Below are 22,450 nucleotides of genomic sequence, written 5' to 3' on the forward strand. Positions count from 1 at the left end.
GGAGTTAGAACATTTCATTGTAGCCATCGGTCGGCGGAGTGCAACGAAAAAACTTTCAAAGATGGCCTTAGTTTATTTTAATACCCCGAATACTCAGCACAACAGTGATATTATTATATTACTGTATGTACAGTACAACTCTTGAAAAAGGCTTAGAATAATAATCTATCTAATATCATATATATTATAATATAATTATATACTTGATGCAATTTTTTGGTAGATATTTTTTAAAGAGCTGGACGACCGACTATTCTTTTTAAATATGACAGAGGAAACACAATACCAGTATTTTATTATAATAAGTGATAGAGTGGGATTTGGTAACTCTTTCGTGATTTTTATTATTAATAGCCTTCCAATACACCTATAAAAACAATTATCGGTTGAATCATTCTTATGAATTCTTCATAAGTACAGTGTTTTACCTCTACGAACAACATTTAAATGACATTTTCATTATGTTTTAGTTCCTTCAGATTAAGCAAAAAAATATCTATAAAATCATTTACGGGTTATTTACGGATTTTGATAGCTTTTGTACTGCTATTTCATTACTCTTGTGTTAGGTGTGTACTCCCTGTACTCCCTTTATATCTTACAATTAAATAATAAAGGTAACGTCAGTCTCTATCTTTATTTCTCGCTGTACACAATGTTTACAATTTTCTGTTGATGCCAACCTCCCGATCTCTCAATGTAATTTAAAAAATTAGTGTCGACTTTTTGCAGTTTATGTTGCCACTTATTTGTCACTATTCTGATTTGAAGTATGCCCTTTGTTTGCATTTTGTAACATGCATATTAACCTCATTGTATGATGTTTTTCTACTAGTTTACATGTATATTTCTACTTTGTTAACCTTACTTAATTGTGTATGGTATTGTTAATTTTACTGTATTGAATTTTTTTCCTCTTTATTTATTTATAAAAAATGACCATTCAAATTACAACGTTGTGTTTTCATTTGTGTCAAACTGCACATCCACAGCAAGTATCTATAAAACATATTTTGGAATACCAAACGTTATATAAATGGACAGGGCTATCTTCTCTTGAAGTGAAAAGACCTTCTGATTAGAGAGATAATATTCTCTAAGTGAAATATTCGTGAATTATCGTATTTAGATATTTTACTTGAAAAAGACGTTAATGGTAATCTAACAACCAAACTTTATGAAACATATGGAAATGACAAACGAGATAGCTTCAACCTTTCAATAGTCAACTTGTTACTTTAGACAATTACTAGTATAGACTTTTGATGAGGTCTGCTTGTCACTATATGAACCTAGTAAGGTATTAAGTTGAGGCCGAAAGCCAAGGTTAACCAAAACCTGATCAGGTCCGTATATTCACAAGTAGACCACATTCGAAAGTCGTTGTACTAAATAATTAGGAATTATACAATTGTGTTATTGACACTTTAGCTCTTGTCATCATCAAATATAAACACTTACATTATAATGCGTAGTGCAACAACACATATTAATTATATTTTAATAGTTTATCAATTGTTTAGAAGTGGACAACAAGAAATGGACAATAATTAAACAATAATACTCAACTATTTCATAAAGAAGGAAACGTAAATGTAGTGTCTTCGGTACGGTTTTCTGACATGTTTACATTCACAACAGATGTTTTATTTGATTGGTCGAAGAAGATATAAGCAAATTTATGGTTGGTCAAGAGGAAAATCAGAATGAACCTCCCGGAAATTCATTTGAGGTGAACTCACTCTGAGGTACGTCTCAGAAAAGGGCGTCTAGACCAATTTAGACAGCATCAAAGATCAATAAATACATGCTGCAATAAACATTCATTCACCATCTTTATTCAGTTTTTATACAATGTATCTCTCAAATGATTCGATACACAAAAACATGCTGTACGTATGAACATATATAAACGAGGTAAGTTATTGATAAACAAGATTGAAATAAGAATATCAGCAGACTCGTTTAAAGTTTTCATTTTGTAAGTTCTATGGTCGATACAATGACCTTGTCAACAAATACAATTTTTCACTAAGTCAAAAGGCGACTGACGTTTTTCATACTAATAGTTTGTTCATTATACATGTATGCACACTGAATTTCATTGTCGACGGATTAAAATTTTCCGTTATTTTCCGAACACAAGACGGGTGTGACCGGTCGGCAGGGAACTCACCCCTCCATGGCACCTGATCCCACCCACATATGATGTTTTGGAAGTACGTGTTTGCTCTGCTCTTATATTCTTTGTTGTTTAATGGACATTAATATTTGAGCTCTCCATGTTTATTTTCCAATAGTGTGTAATTCCAGATTGATTTATAAAGTAAATGAGACCATTTTTTGCTTGTGATAAATTTATCAAACAACAAATTAATATCGCTAATTAGAATATTTCTATCTCTTTATGAAAAATGAGGGAAAACAGCTCAAAAGTCCATTGAAGCAATTCAAATCGCGAACAGGGCGAACACAAATCTCTGAAATATTACCTATAGAGGTAAGAGGATCTGTTGTAGTGGAGGATTGGCAAACCCTGAGCTCCCTATTTGCTCCTTGTCATGATTGGACAAACAGAAAAATCTGGAGAGAATTCATTGTGTAACGTTTGGTTGAAAAAGGAAAGAACGAGTGCACTTAAGGGCCCCGTTAAAATATGAAAAAATAAACAGTCAAATTAAGCAAAATTTTTCATCTCAAATCATTAATTGATATTTAAACCATACGATTCAACAAATTTTACCCGTGAAATCCACGAATATACAAAGAACAAAATTATACAACGTGGTAGGGGTCAGCCGACATTTGTGATTTTCTATAGTAAATCGAGGACGGTCATTCATTTCAAAGCTTTCGTTAACTATGAGCCTAACGTTGTGCAAACTTGTGCGAATGACAAAAGACGCATAAAACATTTATAAAACTTGTGTGAAAGTATGAAATTTGCACACGATTAGGCTGGTACTTCAAATATTAAAAAATGTATAAAAAGTGCAATGTTTTTCCTATGGCAAGTGAGAGCTATTTACCTGTATGACCCATGTTGAATCCAAGAGTGGAATAAATTATTTAAAATACTGATATTCACGTGAGTTCTACCCAGATAATTAAACACTCCTCAAAGGTGCTCACTGTAAAACATAGGCAGGCTTTGTATCAGTAAGTCAGGCATGCTTAAGATATTTGTGTGTATTTGTTTTTAAGAACACCGGAGGGTACAGAGAGTTTAATGTTAAACATTTTTATCCTTCGTGCAATACAAAGAAACTGGTATTGAAAGCCACCTAAACACTCCTTTTCAATTTCAAATTAAATGAAATTATTATTGTAATTTTTCAAATGCAAGAGTACCAATTTCTTTGTTTAATCATTATAGTTACAGGCAACTACACAAATTCATTCAATATTTTTAAAACAGGTTTTTCGCAAACGTGCCCGACTATGATTAGCCCCTAGGCATTTTAAAAAATTCAATTGTTTCAAATCCATGCTGATTTTAGTGATGCTTAACATGCTTTTTAATTAGAAATATCCACTAGTATCTAACTATTACCAATAGAGAACGATTCGGTTATATATTCTAAAGTAAACTGGCACATAAAAAGGGCCCATTAAGTATTGCTTAAGTGCACTTGTCCTTTGCAATAAAAAATAATCATGCATAAAGATATAATAAGGTACCCAATCGTTGGGTTTCCAAATTCGATGTAAATAGTAGATTTCAATACTTTAACATGTTTTTGAGATATTTTATAACAGATAATATTTTGATTTACCATTACAGTTTTTGAAAGCTTCATTTGTATTTGAAATTCAGTTTAAATATGACTTTCTCTTGTTTTTCTTTCTTAGATTGGAAAAATTATTATCAAATCAAATTTCATACTTTATCTAAAGAATATGCCGAAAAATTAAAGCAATAATGTTTACAAAGAAGTTAAAAAGTACCATTTGATATACAATTAGAAATTGAGTTGGACTTTCCTTCAAGGATGATCGGGATTAGGATAAACTTTAGTCGTATACCTTTTACCATTTATATTCTTCTGTTGACATTAATACATAAATATAGAAAACCCTGTAAATTGTTTTTCAAAGTAAGATTTCGTTTTTAAGACCATTATATGTATCATTTACATGTGATCTATTTTCAAATCAGTACTGATGTTACATTAAACATGTTATTGATCATTATACTTCTTTATATTGTAATTAATAGAGTAAGAAAAAAATTGTAGTAAACAATATTTATGAGGTTACCGAATTATTCCCGTTGATTATTTATTAAGTTGGGAGAAAACATATTATACAAGAATAACTATTAACAAACAAATTTTTTATCGTGTTTGTTTTTCAAAAAAAAAAATCAGAGCTAGAGAGTGATGATAACAGTGTTGGACTTTTATCAAAAGCTTAATGTTTTGCGTAGGCCGTAAGTTTTGTACAAAGTATGTCAAATATATTGACTATGAGGTTACCGATTTAGAAAGAAGTATTTAGATATGGCAGCTACATATATTGTATATTTATTTATTAGCCCCCCTAATGATTTGACAACCCCTTTATACTTAACTCTCACGCAATAAAATTAGTAGACAAACATTCATAAAGTTGTTTGAGGTCAAGACAAGAGGAATTAGAAGTTTGATTTAGGAGTAGAAATATTGTAAGATATTTTAGAAGTACCTGCTTGTTGGTAAGACGTGATGGCATTGGTTGTTTCTATTCTTCCTAGTTCTTTTCCCTGCTGATTTTCCATATAAAAGTAACATCTTGAAATTCAAAATAATCTACACTCTAAAATTGCAATGATGTTTTACTTTAGCTTTATCTTTGTTACAGTATCAGTAATTCTTAATGTTTGTACCTGCTACCCATTGTCTGATTTTTATAACTTTAGTTCAGCTGCTGGAGACAATGAATTGCCTGCAAATGACGACGGCTCTACTTCAAGAATTCCCATATCTGTGCCATTTCCTTTCTTTGGATCATCTTACAATTCAATCTATGTACGTATAGAATTAAAAAAAATGAATATGCATGCATAATTTACTTGGTTTTTAATCATAACTTGCATTCTTTTTTTTTTAAATCGTGCAAAAACATTCAGGCATAAAACAAACAACAAATGACATTTTCAAAAACGACAATTGTATTTTTATGAGATGTTTTATTCAAGATGTTCGTACTTTCTGATTAAATAGGTCAATAACAACGGTGATGTTACATTTGAGACTCCATTGAGGCAGTTTACCTCACAACCTTTTCCGATAAATGGCTCTCATAGAATCATAGCACCATTCTGGACTGATATAGATACAAGGCAAGGAGGTAAATTATGGTATCGCACAACAACAGAAGCGACCATATTACAAAGAGGGACGGCTAAAATCAACTCTCTGTTTCCTGACATTTTCAATTTTACTGCCACGTGGATGATGGTAACCACATGGGAGGATGTAGCTGCATACGGCTGTTCTTCCATAACTTGTCAGCAGGTAAGATTTTATTTCTATCATATATAAATCTCCGTATCTGCATTATACATAATATTGTGTTTCATATTACTGCTTCTTATGAAAATTAAGGATTGTGCTAGCATCCTGGACTAATTATGCTATATAAGTATATTTTTTTATATTACTTCACATCTTTTTATTTTTTTATTAAATGTATTTATAATTTAATTGGTTTTTAATAAGAGGCTATTTTTGACACAAACAAAGCAATTTTGGGGGAATGAAATCGCACTTGTGCTTTATTGATGACATTTCTTCCTTTACAGAGAAACACATTTCAACTCGTTTTAATCAACAATGGCAATTATTCATTTGTTGTATTTAATTACAACAAAATCAACTGGACAAAATCTGCTCAGGTAATAGAAATAAAGTTATCATTATTTCTGTTCATTATTTTTCTAGTTTACATACTAAGAATCCCTTGTTCGCGTACACATAATGTTGCATTTTGCCTTCTGGAAGGTGGGGTTTAACGCTGGTGATGGAGAACACTACTATTCAGTTAATGGTTCTATGACAGATGCAGTGTTAAATCTTCCTCAAATGTCTAATATTGGAATTCCTGGACAGTTTGTATTTAGAGTGGACCAGGTTAAAATAGCTAATGCAGGTTTGTTTTATCAAATTTGGCTTCACGTCAATTGTTCTTTTAAATCATTTATTCGTATACGTTTTTATGGAAATGAAAGGAAATGGCTGAACTATTTTGCTATTTGTACAGATATCGTTGACGAATGCGCCAGTTCTCCTTGTGTACACGGAAACTGTTCCAATGAATACCTGTATTATGAATGCATCTGTGACCCTGGATACACGGGTGTAAATTGTGAATCTGGTAAGATTAGTTGTCAAGTTTTGTACAATAATGATAACTTGATGGTCACCTTTCCTATTTTTTTCTAAGCAACAATCATAATCTCAAACGAATGATATATTTACTGTTCTATGTTTTATGTCAAAGATAAAACTGTTAATAAGTTTTCATTACCTTTAAACATAAATGAGAATACTGCTTTTTATTTATGTTCCTTCGAAACCTTTGATTATGCAAATATATGAATTTTTTATATGACAAAAAAAAAATATCAAGCGAAATATGACTTTATTGCCTAGGGATTTTCTAGCATTTAAAATGAATATGATATTAAATCTACAAGAAAACAAAACAGGAAGGGAGCAATCTTGAAAACAAATTCAATTTTTCTCTAGCAGTTTTTACTCCTCTTTTAGGAAAAATAATCTTGTTGATCTACAACCTGAATGAACTATATGTATTTGCATTTCTTTTCTCTCTATCGTATGTAATATATAATGTCTGATGAAACCTGATACTTTTTCCCTTTGGATTATTGTCAACTACAACCTTTCCAAATACTTATGCCAAATGTATCATCATGAAGAAGCCCCAGTATCATGACAAACTTTGACCTTAGACAATTTTTTTAATCGCCTATAAAATGTATAATTACATGTATAATTGAATCAATCTCTGAATTTTCAGATAAAACACTTTTGTGAAATAATATTGAAAAATGTATTTATTTTCGACTTCACGACTTCTACAACATTTTAGTACAAAATAAAGATTCTGACCTTAGCTTAAGTTCTTTCATGATCCCGGGGACAAGAGAAACATGAGTTTAATAAAAAAGAGAGTAAGGTATATTTTCATTTATTATTAGCAATGCTTTTATTTTCCAGAAATTGACGAATGTCAAAGTTCGCCATGTATCCATGGAAACTGTTCTGACCATTTAGATCATTATACATGCCACTGTCAAGATGGATTTTCAGGAACAAACTGTCAGACAGGTGAGGATCGAATTGCTTCATTTTAATTTGGATAAATTATGGTCACATAAATATAAAACATAGGATTTTAAATTGTATCAATGTATTCTCCTCGTGTTGATGGTAACAGAAAACGTGCAAGTTTTCACCAAGAAAATTGAAATATTTGTACAGATATGGTGGACGAATGTGTCAGTTCTCCCTGTGTTCACGGAAACTGTTCAAATGAATACCTTCATTATGAATGTATCTGTTATGGTGGATACACAGGCGTTAACTGTGAAACTGGTAAGAGTTAATCAAAAATATTTTTTAAGTTACATTAATTTCCCATTTTGCCGAAACCATACCAATATACTTGTTACGATATCAATGTAAGTCGTCATACGAGTTGATAACATAGCAGCTAGTCTTCCTCTTTTTATGTACAAGTTTTTGAATAAAATTTGCTTCATATGAATATAAAATAAATCGATTACATCCGAAATTAGTATCGATGGGAAATCTAACAGATTGCACTGCTAAGAAAAATATCCCTACTGCTCAATAGCTGTGGGTGGCTGAGTGCCGAGTATGGATCTAAATTTGCTGCTTTCAATCAGTAAGTGAAAAACTCATTTTGTTAAACAACAAACGAAATATTTGAAGATTAAAAAAAATCTTGTGATGCTTTTACACAAAAAAGCTTATCGATTAGAATTTCGTATTTACGAATCATTGTAAATTTACTTGTCAGCTTCACAGTTTCTCATTATTTGCATTATGTGTTATTTTTGGGAGCATTGAACGAGGGAATTGATTTATATGCATTAAACAATTTTTGGATAGAAATTAATGAGTGCCAAAGTTCACCATGTCTCCATGGAAACTGTTCTGATCACCTTAATCATTATACGTGTCATTGTCAGGATGGATTTACGGGAACAAACTGTCAGACAGGTAATGATCTAATATAATTGACAAATTACATAATGATTTTTGATTAGAAGAATATTATGTATAGAGTTTCTTATTTTTTCTCCAGACATAAACGAGTGCGCTAGTTCTCCTTGTGTTCACGGTAGCTGTGTAGGCGGAATCAATGGGTACGTGTGTACCTGTCAGTCTGGGTATACTGGAATCAACTGTGAAGTCGGTAAGTAATACTGCGGTCATCTATCAGAAATATTAGTGCATGTCTTGCAAAACGGCAGGGGATTCTCTCTCCTCCATTGTACATGATCCCACCCCCTATGTTTTTGAGGTACGTTTTTGTTGTGCTCCTAATTTGTATTGGTTTATGGTTTATGGACTTTTGATCTTGAATACCGTTTGTCATCGTCATATGTTTCAATTCTTCAGATTTATACTTAGTCCCAACATTTTCTATTAAACTCATACGTCGCAAGAATTGTTCCAAAGCGCTAATTACTTTAAAAAATGGTAATAAAAATCAGTTTAATCTTAATGAATACACTAATAACGGACAGTGCTCGAAATCGATGTCTGTCTATCGACACGAAACACATGTCTCAATCTGGACCAAATTTCATCCAACGCGTGTCATTAGTTAATTGATGTGGAATTAAGCCTTATTTAAGATCAAAAATACATTTCAAATGCATCTCTTAACAATTTTGTCCATGCAATTTCTTTCTTCTTGGTCACTTCTAAGTCCAAATTCACCGATAGATTGCCAGTTCGTAATATTGTTGAGCACTAAACTTGAATCAGTTTTCTAGATCAAATGTATTTTTATAAAAACCTTAATATTGTAAATGCCTGGAGCATTTTTTCTCTTCTGTGTCCAGTCTGAGTGTATTAGAGAAAAAAAGTGTGGTTATACCTACTTGAATCAATTGCGTTTAAACTTCTTGTCTGGCGTACATACATGTATCTCCTCTCCTTTTGTTCAGTCTGATTACCGTCACCATTGAAGTCTTATTCAAGAATTGAACTTTTATTAATTTTCTAGATAAAAGATTATCTCTGTGTAAAATATAGTTTCTGTTGTACTTTTTCTCTCTCTCTCCCTCTCTCTCGCTCTTTCTGATAACATCCACAAACTTCGCTTACAGACTGCTAGTGGATAAAGTATGTATAGTAACTTTGAATTAACTTTTCTTTTAAATATTTTAGTCACTGATATATAGCGCTAGATTTGTATAATATAATTCGTATTATTATTTATAATTTTATCTTTTTCCCTCCTGTATTATGTTTTCTGAACTATTATAAATAAAATAGTTCATATTGCTTATATCTGTTTTGTTATCATTCCTAACAGATATTAATGAATGCGCCACTTCTCCTTGTATAAATGGAACGTGTACTGACCAAGTCAATGGTTACAGCTGTGAGTGTATACCTGGCTATACGGGAGTCAATTGTGAGGCAGAAGGTATACTCCCTTACATAAGTAGCTTTCCTCCGTCTATGAAAAATATTTGACTACAATGTTTAACTATTACATACAAAAATAAATACAAAGCAACAGCTATCAATCGCCTAAAATTGCATGTACAAGTCCTGCATATTTTATGCATTTTAGCAAACTTTATTGACGGATGTGCAGGTTCGCCATGTAAGCATGGAGTGTGTATTAATGAAATCAATAACTACGTTTGTGTCTGTGATACGGGATATTCTGGAAGAGAATGTTCGGAATGTAAGTATAATATCATAAATCAAGACAAAAAAAAAATCAAGACCTTTTCTATTTAAAAATATTAGCTAAGAAATGTTTAATAATTCTATGGATATAAACATCTTACCAGGTATAACAAGACAAGAACATTTTAGATGCTTTAATAAATGGTTCATTAGACTGTGTCAGATTATAAATTAACTTTTACCACTTTTAGTTAACTTCGCCTATTTAATACCTTTATTTGTTGGATTGCCCGTGTTGTCGTTTGTCGCCGTTCTTCTGTGGAAAAGATTCAAAAGGTACGGAGAGTTCTATCATTTATTTTTATTTTACGAGAGAATAGGTCCATTAAAAAGTAGAAGGTGGAATATATAATAGTTTAAAAATTAAAATGAGATTTTCTATGCTTTGGTTGTACGTGAACAGAATGGATATGAGCAATGCCTTCAGCAATTCTTGCTTCCTTTAATGAGTTTGTATTATTTGCTTTGAATACAAGATTTCTAGAACTTTTTCTTATATATAGAGACAGTGAGTTTGAGATGCATGGAGTCTTACACTTTAGTGATGCACCATTAGGTCCAACTAAGACATCATTCCAAATACAGACACAGAGTTTGTCCACCACCTCAAAAGTCGTAGTATATATGAATCTGTTATGGCAAAGAATTATGAATGTGATAAAACTAAGTGGAAAAATTTCCACATTTTCAAAAAACTCTTCGAATAAAGTACAAACGGATGAGTTAGCATTTCAAGTCAACAAAACCCATGTTGTACATGTTGATCAGCAAAGCAACTGAGGCAGGTGAAAGTGATAACACAAAATATAAATGGATATTGCAAAGCACTTGAAGTTGTATTGTATTATATTTTGACATATTTATTTACCTCAATTAATAGAGTTTGACTTACTCCCATCTTTCATTATGTATCATTGTATTTTTAAAGTAATTTTGTGATAATTTAACAAGAAATAAAAAATGATTTTCTTATTTTTTTCAAAAGCTTTTATGATATTTAATAGTAGCATGAGTTGACATGGAGATAAATCTGTCATGAATCAAATGCTGAATTACGTTTTTCGTATTTACATTGATATTGTCAAGCGATTTTACACAGTGAAATTGTTGACGTTTTTCCCGTAATTTCCCAATCATGACAAAGAACATACGGCGGGCTTGACGGGTCGGCAGTGAATAGTACCAATTTTTATAAGATCGACTCAAAGAGTCCAAAGCAGTTTTTGAGGTTTTTTTATCTTCAAAATTGAAACTCATACAAAGAGTAATTTGTATCTATTAAAAGAGAAAATAAAGGGAAAACTCCAGGTATAATAACAAAACATATTTGAACAGCTGGCCCAGTGCAATTGCAGACAAAGTTCTAAACCTTTTGGGACTATGATAATCAACAGGTAGTTGGTTCACGTCCAACAGGTAATTCTTTTATAAAATAAGAAAGACGTTCTAGTTAACATTATATAAAGTGCTGATACTTATCAATACCAGATTGCATGCAAAGTATTGTACAAATGCCTCTGGTACATTGTATGTACAATGTGCCAAATCATTTTACTTTGTAACTTTAGATTTTTCTATTTACAGAACCATTTGTATGACTCTTTATATTCTATTTTTTTAGGGTTGTGGCAGTTTTGGAAAGTTTAACAAGCCACGGCTCTTGTTTTAGCAATGGTATTGTGCTTTTAGTTTGCTGTATTTTTACTGCTTTATATATTTTTCTTGTCATAATTCTTTCTCATTTATTAGCTAAATAAATAACCATTCCAATCCCTAAACAATTTGTTGTGATGTGTAAAATGAACACCATCTTAGCAGTTATCCAAATATACTGGTATCCTTTACGATGTTTCCCTGTGAGTTATTTCTATGAACATGCGAGTTACAACGTAACAATGTTAACATTCGATTTATTTTTGCAAATTTTTGAAGTCATGTTATTAATTTATACCAAAAGGCGACTTATTTATGTACACATGCAAGATATTTTCTTAACATACACGAAAATTACGTTCAAATGAGACTTTTTTTTATATGTGAACTTTTTGGGTAAAAGCTCAAATGTAAACATATATTGAATGTCGACATGAATAGGTCGAATGTAAGCATTATTATCGTATGTCTACATAATCTCACCTGTGTACATAAATAAGTGTCATCTTGCATCGATTTTGCATGAAATACATGTATATAAATAAACGAATGGTATTCAAGCTAAAAATATGAAGAACAAAAAACAAATCTGAAGCAGAGCAAACACGAACTTTTAAAAACATTGGAGGTGGGATCAGATGCCGTGGAGTAGTGAGCATTACCTGATGATCAATACCACCGAGTGATTCTTGTCATGATCAGGGAATATCGGGAAAATCCGTCGACAAGTCAAAGACGGATATGGAGATAACGAACAGTATTCAATCTCAAAGTCCATAAAACAAAACAAATCAGAATGAAAATCATCAGAACATCAGAGGTGGTTTTGCCATGATATATATGCCACCGGTCACACCCGCCGTGTGCTCCTTGTCATGATCAGGAAATAAAGGAAAAAATCCGTTGTCAATTCAGTGTATAAATAATGGACTAACAATTGGTATGAAAAACTTCAGTCAGCATTTGACTTAATGATAAATTGTATTTGCTGACAAGGTCATTGTATCGACAATAGAACTTATGAAATGATGACTTTTAACGAGACTGCTGATATTCTTGTTTCATCAACTTGCTTGTAAATAATTTACCTCGTTTTAGAAATTGTTCATATGTAGAGCATGCTCTTGCGTATCGAATTAACTGAGATATGTATGTTTTTTTCAAAAATTTTTCCTCGATTTAAAATTCATTTATAGAGCACGCTATTGGGAATCAATTGAACGGAAAAATATAAACCCCTTGTGCAAGTTATAATGGTATATTGCTGTACAAGTAAGGGAAGTTGACGATTGAAAATTTTGAGTCATCACTTTATCATAAAACTTTATTGGTAGATTACCATTAGCATCTATTTCTAGTAATATAGTCAAAGTTATATTGTATCATAAAACGAAGGATTTATGAGATATACATGTATGAATAAAGCGAAGTTTATAAAAAAAATTTACTTTAAAGTAAGAAAAGACTGCAAAATGTACAATGAAGCGCATTGAAGTTGTAAAATTTTCCGTTTGACTCGGATGTTTTGAGCTATCTTTAGAACGATGATTGTCATAAAATGACACGCCCATTTCTTTAGAAAGGAAAAATCGGTCAAATGGTTCAGTCGACTACATGTACCTGTAGATATTTCATAAATATAGTAGCCAATCAAATTGACGGTCTGCTGAAAAACCGAATAAGCACGTGTTCGACCGATACATATGTTATGGTAACTCCAATAAACATGATCAATTCATAATTATGGACAAATTCGTTGCAATACGTGTTTTACAGAAGCGAGAACCCTCTAACTCTCTTATAACTTAAAAAAAAATCCATTTTGATGAAATTCATGTTGCTTGTTACGAAGAGTGGAGTGTTATAAACATTACAACGGTTTTTTTTTCGTATCTAAAGAAATGGGCGTGTCATTATGTTATAATTGACGTTCAAAACATGACTCAGTTTCTTCAAAACGGAAAATTTTACCACTTCAATGCGCTTCATTGTATGTGCCGGAAAAAACTTTGTATCTTAAAATAAGTTGTATCTAAATTGCGTTTATCATTGTCAGTGTCAACGATGGCAGGGTCATGTAGTTTGTATGTTACTTGTAAACATCATCAGAGCAAACAAAAGTGAAGAATAAATTTTGATAATCTTTATTGAAGATATATCTATGGAATGGACACCAAAGTTACTTCTTTCGGAAGAAGCAATATTTTCGTGTTGGGGCAAACAAAAATAATTTTTCCTTATGCTTTCAACCATAAAAATAGTTTTATTAGGTTCTGTAAACTGTAATTTTCTGAAATTTAACACTTCTAAAAATTAAAGTAAATTTGCATATGTTGTGCAAATTCTACTTTAGTTATTTTCCCCCCGTTCTTAGGCTGCGATGTGTATTTAAACAAAAAAATCCAACAAATCAGTAGCTAAAACTTTTTTAAGCTTTCTTTTGTGTACCAACATAATTTTAACTCAAGAAATCAAGAACTACAACAGGAAAATGAAAAGATTTGTTTTTAAAGACTTCCTTATCAATATAACCAAACACTTTTTGTAATTGCATTTGGTAAAATCGTTAGTTTACACACATTCATTCATCAAATAACACTGTGATAAGATAGCAGATACTGTACCCCATTTAAGTATGAGACAATATTCATATCAAGTTCTGTATTTTAAATTAATTGCAAATCTATTTACTAGTAATTTACTAATGTAATATGCTGATAATTTCCGAGAGATTTCATTGACCATTCATATAAAACAGGGAAACGAACTTTTCAACAAACATTTTCGATTCTAAAATGTTTGAAAAAGTAGCAAGGGGGCTCCCCTTCCAAAACCATGTGCCTGTTTAGGGATTAGATATAGACTTGGTGGTTATGCAAATATAGGATTCCCGCTCGATGAAGCGGTTTGGGGATACATTCTACGGAAACCACATCTGTGGATAGCACATAATCTGTGTGTACACACTGAATTCTAATTTACATTCCGTAATGGAAACGAATTAGGTCAACTGCACAATTTATTCATGATATATTGAAGAGTAAACAAAACTGTTTTTTTAAGCTATCTGCAAGAATGAAACTTTGCAATAACTGCGAATCTGTTATATGCGGCATTAGAACATGAAATAATGGTAGCGGAGGAAGTCTGGAAAGGTTTCACATAAACATTTACCAAGAAAATATCTGTCTCTAAGTATGATTTTTATGAATTCGGTGTGCTCCCTATAATTACTCAAATTTTAAATAAAAAGTGACGAAATAAATGTTGAATTTTAATCATAACCAAAATTATACAATCTTCATGCTAATATTCAGACATTACCTTGCCAGCAACATTTATTTGACGATTCTCGATACCTTAAACCCTGAAAGAATAAACAAAATAGCTTGTGTATGTCTACGAGTTATTTTTTCTTATTTGAACATTGTCTTATCTTGAAGATGAGTGTATATTTTATGATGTTTTAATTTTAATTATAAAATTATGATAATATAATAAAATTAAATAATATTAATGAATACAATTTATCATAAAACAAGCATGCGCTTTAATCCTCTTGTGAAAATGAGAATACTGACAGGTATAATTACCAACGAAACGTCACATTTATAAGGTGTTTGTTTCCTATGATAACCATATCATTATATGCACAAATAACGTTTAAATACATTGTACAATAAATATTTTAATATATTTAAAAAAGGTTTTAAGAACATTTTAATGATGTATATACATATATATGATGTATATAAATATATAGTGTATATAAATTTAAATTAAGGTGAAACAGTGCATTTTCATTTTGGCAATCGATTCAGAAGAACATCTTGACTTGACAGCTGTGTAGGTTTTTTAACGATTTACTTTCCTCTTGATAATCTATCATACTCTAGGGACTTTATTCTTGCTATGAAATTAACGATATGTCCACGTAACCGATTAAAGGTATGACAAGAGATACAGTTTTAGACATGAAAAAAATTCTTTATCAAAACTGAGAAGTTTATTTAGCCCTTCTCAAAGGAACTACTGTGAAAAAAAAAATCATTTTTGTTTGCTGTAATAATTAACATTGATGTAAACTCAATAGCATTGGTTGTTCAGCAAGTCTTCCTTGTTGCAGACTTTCCTGATTTTTTCTATATAAAAGTAACAAAAATTTGGTGCCATATTAGTTCAAAACTATCTTCAACGATGTCTTATACAACTTTGATTGTAGTAATAGTATCAGCAATACTTAACATTTGTATCTGCTACCCTTTGAGTCGGTTCTATAGTTATGGTTTAGCGGCTGGAGACAGCGAATTGCCAGCTAATGACGACGGCTACACTTCTAGAATTCCCATCAGTGTGTCTTTTCCTTTCTTTGGTTCGTCATATAACTCAATTTACGTACGTACATACAATTTTTTCTAAGGATGAGTTTTCGTGTTCTTTTACAATCATTTTACATGGGAGATTGTTTGCAAAAAAAGTATACTTCCGAATAATTGTCTAAAAATTTCTTTTTTATTTTAATTATTGTGTTTTGTTTGTTTGTTTTTTCAGTCTTTTTTTTTTTGTAATGCTTCTTTTGAAAGAAGGGCAATTTTTTTAAATAATTTTTTTTTAATTTAATTTTCTTATCTTATTAATTTTTTTTTCAATATTAACTTATTTTAGCTTTTTCTAAATTATAAGGTCAATAACAATGGCGACGTTACATTTGAGACTCCATTAAGCCAGTTTACCTCACAACCCTTCCCAATAAACGGCTCTCATAGAATCATAGCACCATTCTGGACTGATATAGATACAAGAAAAGGAGGTAAATTATGGTATCGCACAACAACAGACAGAACTATATTACAAAGAGGAACGAATAAAATTAACACTCTCTTTCCTAATATTGTAAGTTTCACTGCCACGTGGATGATGGTAATTACATGGGAGGATGTAGCTGCATATGGTTGTTCCACTAGTGGAACAATAATTAGTGGAGCAATAAGCTGTCAACAGGTAACAAAGTTATATGAATACGGAGATTACAGAACCATGAATAATTATGTCAATTTTCTTTTCAAAAACTTCATTGTTATAAATTGCAAAAACGATCCGTGAATATATTGTTTGGAGCTTCATTACATAAAATATCTTCCATTGCATTATATATGATTTTATTTGCTATGTTGACAGTGGAATACATTTCAACTTGTTTTAATCAACAATGGTGTTTATTCATTTGTTGTATTTAATTACAACAAAATCACATGGACAAAATCTGCTCAGGTAACAAAACATTTTAGTAGTAGATCATATAGTTTAAACTTAATGCCTATATTATTTTTAAGTATATGATATATATGTTAAATTTACTAGTAATCTAAATTTTTTATATTGTGTCCTCTATAAGGTGGGGTTTAACGCTGGTGATGGAGAACATTATTATTCAGTTCCTGGATCGATGACAAATGCAGTGTTAAATCTTCCTCAAATGTCTAATATTGGTATTCCCGGACAGTTTGTATTTAGAGTGGATCAAGCAAAAATAAGCAATGCAGGTTTGTTCTTCTATAAACTTCGTTTATCCCTACGAAAACTTCTTATATAATCCTACTGTTCAAGAAAACACTCTTGTTTTAGCAATATTCTTGCAGATACTGTTGACGAATGCGCCAGTTCTCCCTGTGTTCACGGAAACTGTTCCAATGAATACCTTCATTATGAATGTATCTGTGACCCTGGATACACAGGTGTAAACTGTGAAACTGGTAAGAATTGGATAGATGTACACGTTATCTGAAGTACCGGGTTCTTCAGGTATTATCAACAATAATAAGCAAACTTATTAAAAAGAAATTAAGCATCAGAGTATTAAAGAATGTTCCATAGTTATGTTTCAAACCGTTATTATTATAATTTTACAATATCATTAAATATATAATATTACAAATGTATTGAGGAATTTATTTTAGTAAAATATGAGTTGAAAGTATTTAAGAAAGTACTACTGTAGTTGTAAAATTTGAAAATATTAAATAATATAAACTAGAAAAAGTATTAAAGTAAAAAGGTATCCGTGAGCCAAAGTCAGGTATCTTGTAATAAAGCATAACAGTAAACTAGAATTGATCATAGTAAAATTTTGTTTGGTTCCTTTCTCTGCACTTATTGACGGCATTAAGAAAAGAAATCATAAGAATTTTACTGTCTGAAAGTTTCAATCTACTGAATACTACGACAAGAAGACGATTAAGTGTGGGTAAAAACGATGCCATTCACAGAATTCGCTACTTTATCCTGATTTTCCACTTATACAGTACAAATTATATTTGAAGCAAGGTATCTTTTTAAAAGAAGTAAATTTGCTGATCAATGTTCTAAATTATTTTTGGACAGAAATTGATGAATGTCAAAGTTCACCATGTCTCTATGGAAACTGTTCCGACCAAATAAATCATTATACCTGTCATTGTCAGGATGGGTATACAGGAACAAACTGTCAAACAGGTGAGGATCTAATTGTTTTTAATTCTTAAATTTCATTATTACAATTTATTCAAGAAAAGCATGATAGAAGTTTCAATTTTTCTATAGATATTAACGAGTGTGCCAGTTCTCCTTGTGTTCATGGTAACTGTACGGATCGTATCAATGGATACACGTGTAATTGTATGCCGGGGTATTCCGGGACCCATTGTGAAGTTGGTGAGTAGTATATCAATCAACTATATGAAAAAAGTGAAAGCCTTTTTCATTGAGTTTTCTCTTGTTCATTCCCTACATTTGCCAAAAATGACGTTGAATTACATCAAAATAAAAAAATTCTATTTGATGATATTCGGTATAAAACAATATTAAGTGAATCATTTCTTGAAAATTTGAAGTTGACTTTTATAGATATCAATGAATGCCAAAGCTCCCCCTGTGTTCATGGAAACTGCTCTGACCTTATTAATCACTACACTTGTCAGTGTTATGCGGGATATACCGGAACCAATTGTGAGATAGGTTTGTATTTTATACATTTACATCATTTCTTTTTCGTACGCAGAATACAAAAAATGCATGCAATGTTTTACATTATTTCCTCTTCATCATTATGTACAGATATTGACGAATGTGCCAGTTCTCCCTGTATACATGGTAACTGTACTGATCAAGTCAATGGATACATCTGTCAATGTGTACCTGGATATTCTGGAGTCCACTGTGAGACAGGTATTCTATAATTCCATATATTCCCTTTTTTAAACATTGAATAATTTTGATTGAGTGAAACAAATAAAAACCAATGAAAATATGTTTATTTTATTTCACCTTATATCTTTTTTTATTCTAGAAATTGATGAGTGTTCAAGTTCACCATGTAAGCACGGATCATGCATCGATAAAATTAATAACTACATTTGTGTCTGTGATACAACATATTATGGCAGACATTGTTCACAATGTACGTATTAATATCATAAATATTATTTTTTTATCCACAAAAAAAATATTTTTTTCAAATTTCTTCAAGTACTAGAAAGTCCTTCTATCGGTGTATGAGCTACCTCTTGTTGAATGAATGCGGTCTATGGAATACTTATCATATGGCAGTTGAATTTAGTGTCCCAATTATAAAACGGCTCATAAAAAAGAGAAAAAACGTTTAATTTATTATCTATTGTCTATTTTCTCTTTCTAGTTAACTTATCTTACCTGATACCATTATTGATAGGATTACTGCTGTTGGTATTAGCTCTAGTTGTATTATATCTGTGGAAAAGAATGAAAAGGTACGGATGGTTGATTTTTTTTAAATATTTCACAAATAAACAAAAAAATTTTTAAAAAATAAGAATCAGCAAAATGGCTTTCTTGAAATGTTTTGCCAATGTACATTTTCGAAATATGTATATATAAAATGAATTGATATTACGTGCAGTAATACTTGTTAACTTTATCATTAATATTTTATATCTGCACATTGAAAGCAAGTGAAATTGTTTATTTTAATTATAGAGACAATGAAAGTGAGACGTTCGGAGTCATTTACTTTAGTGATACACCTTTAGGACCTAGTAAGACATCGTTCGGAAAACAGACACAAAATTCCTCTACTTATTCTACATTAATGGGATATTTAAATCTGTTATGGCAAAGAATCACAAAATTGACCAAATCAAAAGGAAAAATAAATGCAATTTCGAGCAATACCCCAGAAAACATACAACATGTAAGGCCAGCAAAATTCATCAGAAACGTGTAGAAATGCCTAAGATTTTAAATTTATGTGAAATAGACGAGAAAAAACATTAACTGGACCTCATCCAACGTGTTTGTGAAGGTGTTATGTTTTTTTTCTGTCTTTGTTGTCAATCTTTTTTTTTATTCTGTTATCTATTAGATATATCCTTAACAAGTCCGAACTGTTTTCAATGATATTTGGAAATAACTAAGGTGAAAAAGAGACCATAATATTTTGAAAATTTGTATAAAACATTGCTTTTGGTAACATATGTAAGAGCGCTCTCTCTCTCTCTCTCTCTCTCTCTCTCTCTCTCTCTCTCTCTCTCTCTCTCTCTCTCTCTCTCTCTCTCTGTTTGTATGTATGTGGGTGGTCTACTATTGTTCATATGTAAAAAGCTTTTTGAAGAATATTGTAGAACGATTTCTGTCACATTATTGTTTTCAATTACGGGTGTTCATTACACGTTGTTTTGCATAAACCTTAATTTATTTATCTTTAAATTAAATTAATTTGTGATGTTCTAAAATGCATTGCACTGTTCTACATTGTAATTGGTTTTTTTATTTCAATAAAATGTTTTAAGGTGCATCGCATTTTAAGATATTTATTTTCATGGTCTTAAATGCATGGAAATGATCTAAGTTTTTAATTTTCAATAATTAATGCTATTTTCAATAAAATATTTGCACTATATACTGCATTGCACTGTTTTACGTTATTTATTCTCAATAAAAATATTCTACGATGCATTGCCTCGTTCTTAAATATTTATTTTTAATAAAAAAAATTTCTGTAAGGTGTTTTCTTGTCTTTAAGAATTTTAGAATGTGCATATTTACACCACCTGAAATAGTTGGCTTCTATATTAAATTGGCTGGCTCTTTAAATTTGAATTTATTTGCATACATCTTATTTATTTTTCATAATATGTAACTTATATGTATAAATTTGTAGCCCATCGGCCAACAAGTAATGGCGCCTCCACTTGTGAAAAATCCTCTAAAGGACGTAAATCAACAAACAAACAAAATAAATATCTTAAAATATTATATAAAGTCAAAATTACTATACAAGGAAATCAGTACCATTTATAACTGAGAGCATTAGCAGGTCCTGTGAGATGGGGAGACAGAAGAGTCCTAAAGGAAAGTGCAAAGTGTCTTCTTCATTTCTTGAAGGGGTTTGGAGTTCAATAGTCTCTAATTTACTAATTCATTAATTCCATGTATCTAACCGTTAATTCTGAAAAAAAGTAATTAGGTAAGCGGCATGAATGATTTTTTATAAGACGGCACACTCTCCATACTTGATCATTGGGGTCTTTGACTTGAAAGTTTTCTCACGTAAGAGTTTCAGTCTCTACTGCACATAAAATAAATGAAAATATCTTTGTAGTACTTTTATGAGTCTTGTGATATTTGAGTGCCTCTTTGGCATTTTTATCATTTTTAAAATATTTTTTTTCCAATTTGGAAGTGTTCAGAATCTAAATAAAGCACAAGTGTTCTCAAACAAGAAGTGCCAGTAAAACATTGATGTGAATTGACAAGCTAGGATAAATAAATGTGTTCATCAACAGATCTAGATAATGAAAATACTTCATTGAAACTTTCTAAAAACTATGCACATTCTTTCTTTTCAAAAAAAAAAAAATCAATTTTAACCATTTGCTGAGGAGACAATCACGGCTATATTGGACAACAAATATTTGAAGAATTCCAGATAGAGTTGCAATAAAGTGCTTTAAGCGATCTGCTTATCAAGACGTAAAAAAATTGTAAATACTTTCAGGATTAATATTCCATTACCAAATTACCTTAAATAGTTTTATTGGATTTAATGGTTGACTCTCTGAACAAAATATGCAAAAGATGATTGAATATATCTAGCTTTTCGAGTGTAAAAATTTGAAAATCTCCATTTTCGAAAAGAGTGTTTCATAACAGAAAATTGTCATTAACGATAGCTTTGTGTGCACTTTTTTTTCAAAACAAAATGGAAGATATAATTTGCACGAAGAGCAAAGTTGAATATCCAAATTTCGCAGATCATACAAACTAGGTTTTTTTTCCTGAGTATGTTGTAAAATTTAATCCTGGACAAAGCAGAAGTTCCTTCATGCAAAAAAATTACAAAATATAACAAAAAAATGACATTTCAATTCAAAGTATTTTGGGGATATAAGACCGGTTGGTAATACTTTCAAATTTCTTTTACTGTAGATAAGGGCACATTATACATTGTTCCAATCCATATCTTTATTTCAACTCTGATGTTTTGTAGGTCCGTGTTTGCTCTGCTACTATTTTGCATGAACTTTTGATCTTGTATAATGTTCGTTATCTTCATATGTTTCTCTGTAATTTATTAGAAGTTAAATCTTTTCGCTTAATTGTATATTACATTTATGACTGACTGAAACAAATAAATCATTGGACAGTTGTATTTAAAAACTAATTTAATTTTAAAATTGGAAGGTCGAAGGTCAAGTTCATTGGTATGTTTTCAATATAATTCGACAAAGTAAACGTGAGCAAAACATTCAATTAGAATGCACTGTGTTTTCTAAGAAGAAATATGGAGATAAAGAACAGTATTCAAACTCAAGAGTCAA

General features: G+C 30.9%; 1 protein-coding gene across 1 annotated transcript; it reads left to right on the plus strand.

Moving 5' to 3' along the window:
* The first annotated feature begins 4,808 nt into the window (after positions 1-4,808).
* LOC134263227 (uncharacterized) lies at positions 4,809-19,064 on the plus strand. Its single transcript, XM_062745540.1, is given in 21 exon segments — positions 4,809-5,009; positions 5,205-5,498; positions 5,786-5,878; positions 5,985-6,132; positions 6,244-6,357; positions 7,224-7,334; positions 7,488-7,601; positions 8,142-8,252; positions 8,338-8,448; positions 9,580-9,693; positions 9,844-9,960; positions 10,157-10,241; positions 10,469-10,742; positions 16,284-16,619; positions 16,797-16,889; positions 17,014-17,371; positions 18,000-18,110; positions 18,198-18,308; positions 18,501-18,611; positions 18,711-18,821; positions 18,943-19,064. Coding segments are annotated over 21 exon segments (3,240 nt in total).
* The last annotated feature ends 3,386 nt before the right edge of the window (positions 19,065-22,450 follow it).

Source organism: Saccostrea cucullata, unplaced genomic scaffold (assembly GCF_032062105.1).
Source record: "Saccostrea cucullata isolate Sc308-1 unplaced genomic scaffold, CSIRO_AGI_Scuc_v1 ctg2843, whole genome shotgun sequence".
Lineage (NCBI taxonomy): Eukaryota > Metazoa > Mollusca > Bivalvia > Ostreida > Ostreidae > Saccostrea > Saccostrea cuccullata.